General features: G+C 45.5%; 2 protein-coding genes across 2 annotated transcripts; both read right to left on the reverse strand.

Annotated features, from left to right (window-relative positions):
* Positions 1–749: 749 nt before the first annotated feature.
* On the reverse strand, positions 750–1,854 carry LOC101775901 (dehydrodolichyl diphosphate synthase 2). Its single transcript, XM_004978241.2, has 3 exons — positions 1,585–1,854; positions 1,439–1,506; positions 750–1,364 (listed from the first exon to the last, which is right to left on the reverse strand). Exons 1-3 carry the CDS (start codon positions 1,828–1,830, stop codon positions 902–904), a joined length of 777 nt encoding a protein of 258 aa, XP_004978298.1. The 5' UTR covers positions 1,831–1,854; the 3' UTR covers positions 750–901.
* Positions 1,855–11,942: 10,088 nt separating this feature from the next.
* LOC101759541 (photosystem I reaction center subunit N, chloroplastic) lies at positions 11,943–12,902 on the reverse strand. The gene is made up of 3 exons (XM_004977122.3): positions 12,549–12,902; positions 12,316–12,441; positions 11,943–12,232 (listed from the first exon to the last, which is right to left on the reverse strand). The coding sequence occupies exons 1-3, from the start codon at positions 12,774–12,776 to the stop codon at positions 12,143–12,145; spliced, it is 444 nt and encodes a 147-aa protein (XP_004977179.2). The 5' UTR covers positions 12,777–12,902; the 3' UTR covers positions 11,943–12,142.
* Positions 12,903–13,024: the final 122 nt, after the last annotated feature.

Genomic DNA, 13,024 nt, shown 5'->3' on the forward strand with positions numbered 1-13,024 from the left:
ATGGTGAAATAGGGGAGGTGCTGCCAGATTTTTGACCATTTCGTGGGAATTTCACTCATTCAAGTGTTCTAAAGGTTAGAAACTTCGTCCTCCCTTGATACATGGTTCGTATATTAAGTTTTATGCTTTAGAGCTAGAGTAATTTGTGATTTTTAAAATAATTTACAATGGAGAAATTTTTCTTTATATGCAGGTGTTATTTAGAGCTCATATTTGTGATTTTTAAAATAAGCTGCAATTTTGAATTGCTATGTTTCGTATTAGGTACTAAAGCTCTCTTTAGTACCAAAGTAGCAATACCGGTTGCACAACCGGTACTAATAGGGGTTAGGAACCGCAGAAGGCACTTTCCCATCAATGTAATGCATGGTGTGTAATGTGATAAAGTCGTTGGAATGCTATGGCATGATAATAAAGTATTACTACTATGGTATTATGTCTTCGATTTGTCACGTCTCTAGGTATTTGACGCTCACACTCTTGAAAAAATGTAATGCGAACGGAGATTATATTACTGCGCAGTTGCAGTATGTGACGACGACATATATCACGACCATGGCCCATCTTGCTCGTCACATTTTTGCCGGCACTCTTGTCGCCACACACGCGGGCCAGGGCCCAAAAATCACCGCCGGGGCCCCAGCCCAACCGATAGCCCCGTTGGCAACACAACAAGGCTGTTGTGGTGAACTGCAACAACTTAAACAGGACTATCTAGACGCAGACAACGACTAAGGAAACACTCCAACTTAAACAGGACTAACTGTTACTAGATCCCTTTTTCTTGAACAACCTTTCAGTATTCCGTCAACAACCACACATCCTCTTTTTATTCGGAAGCAACTTGCTAGCATTGAGAAGATCTCGCTTACATTTCAGATCGTTTAAGCATACCACACCTCTACTCCTGTTGGGATGATTTTCTTTGGCCAAACCGGCGTTCTCTGCTCTGGAAGTCCTTCAACGCCTGGAGGTAGTCATCCTCCCCAAAATCAGGCCACAAGGTGTTGCTGAAGTAGAGCTCGGCGTAGGCCGACTGCCACAGCAAGAAGTTGCTGAGCCTCAGCTCGCCGCTTGTCCTGATGACAAGGTCGGGGCAACCGAACTCTCCCAGAGCGTTCGTGGAGAGGTGGCCGGCGAGCATCTCCTCGTCGATGTCCTCCGGCCGGAGCATGTTGTCCTGCACCTTGGTGGCGAGCTCCCGGCACGCTTGCACGATGTCCCACCGCCCGCTGTAGCAGACAGCGATTATGCAATGGTACTGCGAGTTGTTCCTGGTCATCTCCTCAGCTTCACGAGCAACGTCCTGCAGAGAAGTTGGCATTCTTGAGCGATCACCGGCGACATGCACCCGAAATCCTTTCCTGTACACAACAAACTAAGATCAGTTGAAGTGTTGGTACCAAGTTAAGTAATTATGTGGTGTGTGAGTGCTCACCTCGCGTACACGTCCATGGTATCACGGATGCCCCGCTCGATCGACTCCAGCGTGTAGTTGACGTCCTCCTGCAGGCAAGAGCCGTGTAAGCGCAAGATCTGGCCGATTATTAAGAAGCTAGCCGGCGATAGAGATCAGCCACTTGCCTGGGGGCGTCTGAAGTTGTCTTGCGAGAAGGCGAACACCGTGATCACGCGGATGCCCCAGGCGGTTGAGAGCTCCACTATCTTCTTCAGCGTGTCTGTACCGGCCTCGTAGCCCTCCAACGTCGTCAGGCCCCGCGCCAGCGCCCACCGCCTGTTCCCGTCCATCACAAAGGCCACATGCTGCGGCATCAACTCCGGGCGCAGCCCGCTCTGGACAAGCTTCTTGGGCAGATCGTTCTCAGCCATGGCAGCGACCGCGGGATGAAGGGGATGGATGGACCAATGAATATATACTTAGGGTGTGTTTGGTTAGTTGTATCATTTGATTCATGTATGAAATGATTCAAAATAATAATATCCTTTTGTTTGGTTGGGTGAATTGGGCCAACTCATCCAGAATGAGACCATCCCACTTAATACATTATTCTACTAATTAGAGTTAACCATATGATACAAGCAAATTGGTTGAACCACCCTATCCAGGATCATCCATGCATGCATCATGTGGTGCATGCAACCAAACGCACCCTTATATAGCCGTAAGGTCCATTCTCTTTGTTTTCATTCTAGATCAGAGTGCTGCACCTTCTTTGGCAGTAAATATTGAGAATCTTAATTATTTGAAGCACGCAAGGGAATAGATCTGATACGAGTGGCTGATCAGGCTACACCCACCAAACCCTCTAACTGGAACTTTGGCCTTTGCACGGAGGGAATATATGCATAATAATATGGCAAAATAGGTACTTTGGTCTCTGAACTTTGCGCGGAGGGTCAACTTCCTCCCTCAACTTTCAGATTGACCAATTTAGTCCCTCAACATTCATTTTTAAGGTCAAACTCGTCCTTGTGTTGATGTGGTGCTCTATATTAGCATAAAATTAATGCAAAAAGTCCATTTTACCCTTAGCTCATTTAGGTCAAACATGTATATGCTCATGCTCCCTTAATACATACACGTAATAATATATTTTTTAAACTGACACAAAATATGGTTTCTAAAAAGTGTATCTACCCGTACTTTTAAAGTCATTTATGCATGTGCTCATAGATAGGCAAAATATATATACTCAAACAAGTATTTACTCATATTCTTTTGGTATATATACAACTCGGTGCGTGTAGGCATGTTCTAAAATCAACATGTGCTCACATACTCGTGGTACGTTAAACATGCTCCATGTATGCATTCATACTCCCTCCGCAAACATATGCATCCTCATATTTATTTTGGAAAATACGTTATTGTAATTCTAAAGGTGAAAATTGAAAAGAGAAAATAACTAAGGGTAAAATGGACCTTTTGTATTAGTTTCATACCAATGAAAGTTGAGGGACTAAATTGACCAATTTGAAAGTTGAGGGATGAAGTTACCCTCTGTATAAAGTTCAGGGATCAAGATGCCTATTTTACCTAATAATATCTATGAACCTAGAAAAATCAAAACCACCTGCAATTTATAACGAAGGGAGTAAAGAGTAAACCGCTGGTTCCCCTATTGACAATCAAGATGGCATCTCTCGATCCACAACTAAGATGGGATTGCTGACACAACAGTTTAATAAGCTGCAAAATAAATAACTCAGAGTCGCTTCATGACAATTCAAGATCTCGATCGCCCACAACAAAGGATGGAGTCACTGGTCAAGATATCAGGCGATAATATAAGATAGTGGAATGGGTGGTTCTTTTTTTTTTAACAGAGAACTAGAGTTTGGTATATACGCTTTAGATTGTACTCACAAAAAAATCATCTATGATATATGACAAAGGATTTTTTTTAAAAAAACTCCGTTTGTAATACTAGTTTATCACAGACATAATTTTGCCCTAACAAGGTTTAGTTTAGACGATGGTCGGCCCTGGAAACTATTACGTGATGCTTCTTTCTCCACCCCTGCTCCCTCTTTGCCTCTTGCTTTATCTAGAAGGTCATCTGCAAATGCAAGCAGCAAGCACTATTGCAACTAGTATGGGTATTGGCAATGAACTCTCTACCTACTTGGACAGTGACACTGTCACCCATTTTAATGATAACTTCAACATCTTATCTTGGTGGCATGAGCATAAAAGAACTTATCCAGTTATGTCCATCTTAGCTAGAGATGTTCTTTCTGTTCCTGTTTCCACAGTATGATCAGAATCTGTTTTCAGCACTACTGGTAGGATCATCGAGGAGAGGCGGCGTCGATTGAAACCGGAGACGGTCGAGATGCTTTCTTGCGTCAAGGATTGGGAGGCTGCAGAAGCAAGACTTCAGAACTTAGTGGAGGATGAAGAACTTGAGGAAAGTTTTGCTAATTTGTACCTAGATGTCGCTGATAATTCAGAAGTGTAACACTGGCCTATAATAACCGACTTTTTTGTTTTTTGACCCTTTTTGTGAAAGATTCTCACAAATACGCTCCTGGCAGAACCGTTTCAAAATCTGGACCCTCAGCTTGGCGCCATCCACGCTGGCGCCAAGCTTACATGCCATCCTGGCACCAAGGTCCATGCGCAGAAGTTGTTGACGCGGACGCCAGAGCTTGGCGCCATCCATCATGGCGCCAAGCCTTGGCACCGTGGATCTTGACGCCAAGCTTGCCACCCTACATCTTGGCGCTGAGCAATTTTTCCCGTACCTCTTGGGTTTCGAATGAAACAAATATAATTATTCCAAGAAATATGCAACAAATTATGCTGTGGTTCAACTAACTATGATGTGGACTTCTTATCCTAGAGACTTGAGTTCAAACCCTATGTTGAATCTTTTTTCTACATTTTATTTTTTTACTCCCTCCCAGAGACCAAGTTTTGATTCTTTTTAGCTGGCGTGACATGCATGTTCGCGTACGAGTACGGTTAGACTGACAGGTATTCGCTTTTTTGTCGATTTATTTGACTGAAAGAATCTTCACTTGTATTTTTCTCATGTTTCATGCATTGTAAGGATATCTTTATAAACAAAAGTGGAGAAGGAATCCTATGGGAACTTTAATTTTGAATCTGATGATTCAAAAAAATATAATAGTTTGTATCAAATCACTCAGAATAATTTTAATTTGTTCTACTAGCTAGTTAGCTACTGTGAATCTGCTGGCCGTTGGAAATTGGAGCGGCACGGTCCTAATTTGGTTTATTTGCATGGGCCACTGAAAGCTGATCGAAGCTCTCGTTGCATAATCTAGTTTGTGATTTATGCACTGTAATGATTCTGCGATTTAGTTAGCAATCGCATAACCTTTTTGCGAGCTAGACATTGTTATCAGGCTGTCCCAAATTTCACTGAATGTTAAGCCAAATGCCTGCTTTTCCAAACGTCCACCCTTCAGAGAAAAAAAATAAAATGTAGAAAAAAAAGTCAACACAGGGATAAGAAGCTCATATCCTAACCAGTTGAACCGCAGCATAGTTTGTTGCATACTCCTCGGAATAATTATATTTGTTTCATTCGAAACCCAAGAGGTACAGGAAAAATTGTTTGGCGCCAAGATGTACGGCACCAAGATAGCTCCTCGGAACAATTTCATCTGTCACTCTTGTTTAGTTTTGCGTGTAGGCATGTTCTAAAATCAACATGTGCTCACATACTCGTGGTACGTTATACATGCTCCATGTATGCATTCATACTCCCTCCGCAAACATATGCATCCTCATATTTATTTTGAAAAATACGTTATTGTAATTCTAAAGGTGAAAATTGAAAAGAGAAAATAACTAAGGGTAAAATGGACCTTTTGTATCAGTTTCATACCAATTTGGAGCCACGTATCAACACAAGGATGAGTTTGGCCCAGAAATAAAAGTTGAGGGACTAAATTGACCAATTTGAAAGTTGAGGGATGAAGTTGACCCTCTGTATAAAGTTTAGGGATCAAGATGCCTATTTTACCTAATAATATCTATGAACCTAGAAAAATCAAAACCACCTGGTTCCCCTGTTGACAATCAAGATGGCATCTCTCGATCCACAACAAAGATGGGATTGCTGACACAGTGCAGTTTAATAAGCTGCAGAATAAATAACTCAGAGTCGCTTCATGACAATTCAAGATCTCGATCGCCCACAACAAAGGATGGAGTCACTGATCAAGATATCAGGCGATAATATAAGATAGTGGAATGGGTGGTTCTTTTTTTTAACAGAGAACTAGAGTTTGGTATATACGCTTTAGATTGTACTCACAAAAAAAATCATCTATGATATATGACAAAGGATTTTTTTTAAAAAAACGCCGTTTGTAATACTAGTTTATCACAGACATAATTTTTCCCAAACAAGGTTTAGGCCCTGAAAACTACTACGTGATGCTTCTTTCTCCACCCCTCCTCCCTCTTTGCCTCTTGCTTTATCTAGAAGGTCATCTGCAAATGCAAGCAGCAAGCACTACTGCAACTAGTATGGGTATTGGCAATGAACTCTCTACCTACTTGGACAGTGACACTGTCACCCATTTTGATGATAACTTCAACATCTTATCTTGGTGGCATGAGCATAAAAGAACTTATCCAGTTCTGTCCATCTTAGCTAGAGATGTTCTTTCTGTTCCTGTTTCCACAGTATGATCAGAATCTGTTTTCAGCACTACTGGTAGGATCATCGAGGAGAGGCGGCGTCGATTGAAACCGGAGACGGTCGAGATGCTTTCTTGCGTCAAAGATTGGGAGGCTGCAGAAGCAAGATTTCAGAACTTAGTGGAGGATGAAGAACTTGAGGAAAGTTTTGCTAATTTGTACCTAGATGTCGCTGATAATTCAGAAGTGTAACACTGGCCTATAATAACCGACTTTTTTGTTTTTTGGCCCTTTTTGTGAAAGATTCTCACAAATACGCTCCTGGCAGAACCATTTCAAAATCTGGACCCTCAGCTTGACGCCATCCACGCTGGCGCCAAGCTTACACGCCATCCTGACGCCAAGGTCCATGCGCAGAAGCTGTTGACGCGGACACCAGAGCTTGGCGCCATCCATCATGGCGCCAAGCCTTGGCACCGTGGATCTTGGCGCCAAGCTTGCCACCCTACATCTTGGCGCCGAGCAATTTTCCCCGTACCTCTTGGGTTTCGAATGAAACAAATATAATTATTCCGAGAAATATGCAACAAATTATGCTATGATTCAACTAACTATGATGTGGAGAATTGAGTTCAAACCCTATGTTGAATCTTTTTTCTACATTTTATTTTTTTACTCCCTCCCAGAGGCCAAGTTTTGATTCTTTTTAGCTGGCGTGACATGCATGTTCGCGTACGAGTACGGTTAGACTGACAGGTATTCGCTTTTTTGTCGATTTATTTGACTGAAAGAATCTTCACTTGTATTTTTCTCATGTTTCATGCATTGTAAGGATATCTTTATAAACAAAAGTGGAGAAGGAATCCTATGGGAACTTTAATTTTGAATCTGATGATTCAAAAAAATATAATAGTTTGTATCAAATCACTCAGAATAATTTTAATTTGTTCTACTAGCTAGTTAGCTACTGTGAATCTGCTGGCCGTTGGAAATTGGAGCGGCACGGTCCTAATTTGGTTTATTTGCATGGGCCACTGAAAGCTGATCGAAGCTCTCGTTGCATAATCTAGTTTGTGATTTATGCACTGTAATGATTCATCGATTTAGTTAGCAATCGCATAACCTTTTTGCGAGCTAGACATTGTTATCAGGCTGTCCCAAATTTCACTGAATGTTAAGCCAAATGCCTGCTTTTCCAAACGTCCACCCTTCAGAGAAAAAAATAAAATGTAGAAAAAAAATTTCAACACAGGGATAAGAAGCCCATATCCTAGCCAGTTGAACCGCAGCATAGTTTGTTGCACACTCCTCGGAATAATTATATTTGTTTTATTCGAACCCAAGAGGTACGGGGAAAATTGTTTGGCGCCAAGATGTACGGCGGCAAGCTTGGTGCTGGCGCCAAGGCTTGACGCCATGATGGATGGCGGCAAGCCCCCGCCACATCGGCGTCCACGTTAGCAGCTGTGCATGGACCATGGCGCCAGGATGGCTGGCGCCGAGACGTGTAAGCTTGGCACCAGCATGGATGGCGCCAAGCTGAGGGTTCAGATTTTGAAATGGTTCTGCCAGGAGCGTATTTATGAGAATGTTTCAAAAAAGGGGCAAAAAAAAGACTTGAAGTCTTGAACTACAATTTGATTGAGCTGGGTTGTATTCTTTTTTTCCTATCTAGGATTTTTTCATGAGGTGTGAGTTTTACCTAGATAGGTTTTTAATGAGGCAGCCATTGCACCAGCTCAAATTTATAAGTTATAATCTCCTGTCTCTCTCTGTGATGTTGATCTGTGATTTTGTGAAGTTGAAGTTTAAGATGATTTTAATCTGTTGAAGTTAAATATGTTGTTCTTTTGAAGATGAATAACTTATGTTGTTCAGTTTGAGTGGTCATTGACCTTTAGTGCCTGCCGTGCCACCGTGCCGGTCCGGCACGGTCGTCATGCCGAGCTTGAGCTGCCTGTTCGGCATGACGGCACGGAACAAGCATCGTGCCATTTCGTGCTAGGACCGGGCTAGGGCCGGGCGGCCCATTTGGAAATCTATAGGGAGGCTGAAGAAGCTAAGGCCAGTGCTGGGCGGGCTGAGGTCCGTGCAGCTCCGGATGCAGCTGAACTCTCAGGTGAAACTGTCATCTTTTCATCAGTCGCTTCTGAAGAGCTTGGGATGTCTACGCTGCTCGCCTCTGCGCTGCACCATTGGTTGCTACGCGCACTTCTGGCCAGCGTGAGTGGTTGGCGCCGTCCTGCGGTGGCGGAGCCTGTCGGCGCCGGGGGAGAAGGGCAAGGGGATTAATGACTGCGACGAAGGCTGCCGGAGCGGGTGATTTCATTTCCGTTCCTCGGCTTCGAAATGGCAGAGACGGATCCTTCTTTGATTTCCAAATTATTCTAGCTTCCAAATTCCATCTCAAATCTCCACGGGAAGGCTTCGACATGGCGTCATGGCCGCGGCGAGCTTGATCCTTACGGTACGTGATCCGTAGCGTGGCCTGGCAGAGGCGGCGCCGCCGTGCAAGGGGATCTGGAGAAAATCGACGGAGGGAAGCGCGGAAGCACAGTGGGATCGCCGGCGGCAGCGCAACCGACCCCGCCGCCGTCCGGCTGCCGTCGTCGTCACACAATATTTGCAGAGAGCCCCCGGTTTGGATCGCGGTTATCCAAATATCTGCAAATAGACCCCGGCTAATCTACACAGACCCCTAATTTGCCACGATCCGATATATATATACATTTACACCCTTACATTTTACAAAGTACCCTCCAGATTGGATCGCGATTAATACTCACGATCCTATTATTTGCAGAAACACCCCTGGTCGGATACGCTCATCCTCCCGAGTCCTGGCCGTCCGCCGCCGTCGCCGTTCTCCCCGCCCTCCACACCCATCGGAAGAGCAACGCCACATCCTACCCAAAAATCCGCCGCTCAAGTCCCACCTATCCGCTCCCACAGCTGCGCGCCGTCCGCCGGGGTTGGGCGTGGCAGCTTAGCTTTGATCTCCTCCCGGCTCCCGGACCTCGTCAGCGCAGGCGGTGGCACTGGCGACGGCCGTAGTAGCCCGCGTACGTGCTAGCTATCCTTCCGTGTGCCGCGATGCATTTCATCGCCGGCGTGTGCGGCCGGCGGTCTCGGTGCCCCGTTCACCGTCTGGCGACTGATGACTGATCCTGTGCAGAGGATCACAAGATGCCGCCGCGCTGAATGTTCAGCGTTGCGATTAGGATTTTTTTTAATACAAAAAATTAACGTAATTACATATTAATACGTTAGATGAGTAAAATTTCAAAAATATACTACCCAGTAGACGAAATCTGCTCGATGGACGAAAAAGAGAGATTTTGTCTACTAGGTAGACGAAATAAGGATTTCGTCGACCAACTAGATCAAAATAGGGTAATTTCATCTACCAAGCGAACGAAATATAAATAATCCAACCAATTGACGAAATAGTAATCCAACTAACTGATGAAATAGTACGACGAAATCTAGATTTCGTTCACCCATGAGATGAAAAATGAGAATTCGTCTAGCGAGTGGACGAAATTTAGTTCCATTTGAAGAAAAAAAAAAGACGCTTCATCTGCTACTGCTACTGCCAGCAGGTAGCAGCTTCAGAACACAGTCACTTTAGCGAGAAAGAATATCAAGAGAGGATTCTGCAGTCAACGAAGAGATGCACAGCTTTTCAAGTTCAAAATTTAACCTCAGCCAACTGTGCTAAGGCCACTAGGGATACACATCAAAAGCCCTTTTTATTTCTATTTTTTTTCCTAGATCACGTAATGCCATAACTAAATACTTCCTCCGTCCCAAAATATAGCTACTTTTAGAGTTTTTCAGACAGATTAAGAATGTAGGTTAAAAGTCTATATTGCCCCTCGTTAGAATAATTATACCTTATTTAACGGTGGTAGCCTTGCATGCAGATCTGCATGTCATAATTGATTTGCATGGAAGGCATTTTAGACCTCTTATACCAAATAAGCCACTTGGGGATTCAAGAAATAGCTATATTATAGGATAAAATTTAAATGATAGAAGTAGCTATATTTTGGGATGTTTAAATGCACATATTCTGGCTTATCTCCAGAATGTCTATAACTTTGCATGTCACAGGATGGATTAGGTTGATGCCCGGCTCTGCAAAGTATCGCCCAGAAAAATACGCTGGCCGCATGGACGCCCACGCGCCTGTGCCGCTGGCCACCGGGACGCCCGTGCGCCGTGCGCCGCCTGCCGCCTGAGCACCGCGCGCCCGCGCGCCGCCGGCCGCCTGCGCGCACGCATCGCTCCCCTGCGCGTTCGCCTGCTGCGCCGCCGGCCGCCGAGAGAGAGATAGGGTAGGGAGAGAGAGAGTGAGAGAGCGTCGGGAGATGACAAATACCAGGGAGATTTCGTCCAACGGGTAGACTAAATTTGCTTACTTCGTCTCATGGGCCGACGAAGTATGGTAATTTCGTCCACCGGGCTGACGAAAACATCAGGCCCACAACATTTTCGTCTGGATTACATAAGATCGCCTCATGACCCGACGAATTCATTATTTCGTCCGTTGGTTCGACGAAATCACTAAATTTCGTCCACTGACCGGGAAAAAAATAGAATTTCGTCTATTGGGCAGGCGACTGGGGTATATTTTTGAGATTTCTAAGATCTGGCATATTAATTACGTTAATTTTTCGTATTAAAAAAATAAAAAAATCTTGCGATTAGGAGGCGATTTCCTAGCTTTCAAAGGATTCAGGTGCCGATTTGATTGTCAAAGAGACATAATTTAGCATGATGATACACTCATACCTGTTGCAGTTGCAGCAACAGATGATCAGCAGGACATTGCAGAGTGCTTCTGCACAGCAGCACCTGCATATGCTGAAAGGTTCAACTCATCCTAGGAAATTATTAAGAATCGACCCAGTGCATTACAAATTAAAGCAAAGAAGAATGTCTTGTGACGACAACTGTGTCAGCATGATGAAATGATATGTTTCAAGACATCAGCAACCTTTGGACCCTGGATTGGGTAAGAAGGGAATGTGGGATCGCATGAAATTCATGGAGCTATTTACAAATCCCAAGATTCTTGTTTGCTGAATTTGTTCTGAGCAGGTCTGGAGCCCAAGACTGATGCCATAATCTGCAAAAGATTATACAACTAATGCAAAAAAAAACATTATAAGGCTACTAAGCGGAAAAAAATGTGTTTCATAGTTTAAGACATCAATACTTGAAATTCAGTAGTATGATACACCTAATGAAGTCCTTGCCCAACTCAGGCTAGTCCCACCCAGGTCATGCAAGCAGCAGTACAGGACTACAGGAGCCTTTTGAAATTCAGAGTTTTACCGCCTTTTGGAAGCACAGAGGCGAGGGAGCGACGACGGGAAGCACAGTGGCGGGGGAGTACCGAGGTCGCCGGCGGCAGCGACCCCGCCGCCGTCCGGCTGCCGTCTTCGGCACACAATATTTGCGTTCAAAAAGACCCCTGCTTCGGATACGCCCATCCTCTCGGGGCCGTCCGCCGCCGTCGCCGTGCTCCCTGCTCTCCGCCCCCGTCGGAAGGGCAACGGCGCAACGCTGCATCCTACCCACAAATCCCCCGCTCCAATCTCAGCCATCCGCTCCCACAGCCGCGCGACGTCCGCCGGGGTTTTTTTAAGGAATGTGGATCCATCTGAAGAACACAGATGACAGATGCCCGTGTTTTTTTATTTCCTTTTTCTCATGTACTCAGCCTTTTTGTTTACATGCTGGCTTGGGCTTGTTTTTTATTCCTTTTCTCATGTACCGGTTTGTCGTAGAGTTTCATAATAGACTGAAGCTTCCTTAATCTTCTCATCCTCGTTTTGTTTGGAAGAAGTCATTAAATAAAGCCGATGAAAAGAGTCGTCAACCAAGCAAGAAAGGATGCTACAGTTTCACTCTCCCCGGTGCAAGAGGTTCGTGCATGATCAGATAAATGAGATGATACAAATATAATGACGGTAAATTACACACATCCAAATTTCCCTGCAGTTTGGGCATCACGTCACACCGCAAGCAGTCCCTCCAGTTCGCGGCCAATCACCACTTCCAGAAAACGTTGGAGCCGCACTTGTACTTCTCCTTGCCCTCGCACTCGATCTCGAGGTCGTCGCTGATGAACGGCACTTTCTGCAAGGCGTATACAGATGAGGATTCAGAATTTCAGATCATCTGTGTGAGAGATGAGCTATGAATATGATTGCGATGAGGACCTTCTGCTTGGCGAGGTCCTGGCAGCCGGTGAAGTTGTAGGGGAACTGGCAGCTGCCGAACTCCACGGTGTAGGCGCGCGCGAAGTTAGCGCCGCTGGTGGCAAGCCTCTTCTTGTCGTTCAGCTCCTGACCATCGTAGCACAAACCACAAATGTAATCTTGTCAGCTTTCACTTTCGGACAAATAAATAACAAAGCAACAATTCTGAAATAAATGAAGAAACTGATGACGACCTTGTTGGCCTTGCTCTTCTCGAGGTACTCGTCGATGATCCCGGCCTTGGCCGACCCGGTGGTGGCGGTGACGGCGAAGACGGCCGCCAGGCCGAGCAGCGCGGCGCGCCGGCCCTCGGCGGCCCGCTCCTTGGGCGCGACCTGCACCCGCTTCGCCGCCGAGGCGGCCTGCGGCACCGCCGCGGCGGGCTTGAGCCCGACGACGCTGGATGAGCTCACGCCGGCCATGACCTTCTCCTTGACTTGGTGTGGTATGGCTGTGGCTGTGCGTGCTTGGTTGGCAGCAAGGAGAGTGGGTCGGCGATGGTTTTGTTTTTGATCGTGGGTGGCAGACGCTTGTGGAGGGAGACTAGGTTGTGGTGGGCGTGTGGATAGGGTGAGGCTGCTGCGACCCCATTGGCTGGGGTTGGCACAGGTGGCACCCATTATCCAAATGGCCATGGGTCCCGTGTGACACGTGGCGGGTGCCCCTTGGG

This window comes from Setaria italica, chromosome VII, assembly GCF_000263155.2.
Source record: "Setaria italica strain Yugu1 chromosome VII, Setaria_italica_v2.0, whole genome shotgun sequence".
Taxonomy (NCBI): Eukaryota; Viridiplantae; Streptophyta; class Magnoliopsida; order Poales; family Poaceae; genus Setaria; species Setaria italica.